At 39.2% G+C, this 554-nt stretch overlaps 1 protein-coding gene across 1 annotated transcript in view; it reads right to left on the bottom strand.

The window, feature by feature from the left end:
• EMH_0021530 (vacuolar ATP synthase subunit h, putative) overlaps positions 1 to 554 on the bottom strand; it is a gene marked incomplete at both ends in the record, with an annotated part of 11,587 nt that overhangs the window by 2,870 nt on the left and 8,163 nt on the right. The window contains 1 exon segment of the mRNA XM_013501790.1: positions 383 to 539. Within this exon segment, the coding sequence (XP_013357244.1) occupies positions 383 to 539 (157 nt within the window).

Raw genomic sequence — 554 nt, 5'->3', positions numbered from 1 at the left:
TTGCTGCTGATGAGCAGCATTACTTTATCTTTTACTTTAAACTTCTGGCAGACCCTAAACAAAAAAAAAAACAAAAATACACAAAAAAAAACACAAATACACAACACACAACACGCAAGGGGAGAGATAGTTCCCCCTAGAATGAATCTCAAAAGAGCAATTCGTAAGAAATTAGGGTTTAGGGTTTAGGGTTTAGGGTTTGAAAGAGGTTTCAGAAACATAAACCCTAAACCAGATTAGGGTTTAGGGTTTGAATGTGTGTTCAGCAGCACTGTGTGCGCGTATATATTCCTTAGGGTTTAGGGTTTGAAGGCGTGTTCAGTACATAACTTGAATGCTGAGGGTTTAGGGTTTAGGGTTTAGGGTTTAGGGTTTGTTTTACTTTTTTCCCGCAGGGTGTAGACGCGCAAACTCCCCCAAGTCGTAGCATGCAACAGCCTGGGTTGTAGGGTCTTCACTATCCAGTAGTTTTTCTATTTTCTGAATTGTTATAAATTCATCTTTCTCGAATATCATTACATTTTCTCGCCAAAATTTCTCTGCACACCACAAAC

This window comes from Eimeria mitis, genomic scaffold (assembly GCF_000499745.2).
Source record: "Eimeria mitis Houghton genomic scaffold, Emh_scaff760, whole genome shotgun sequence".
Classification (NCBI taxonomy): domain Eukaryota; phylum Apicomplexa; class Conoidasida; order Eucoccidiorida; family Eimeriidae; genus Eimeria; species Eimeria mitis.
Note: the sequence above shows the minus strand (reverse complement) of the source record. Positions and strands in the feature narration are given on the sequence as shown.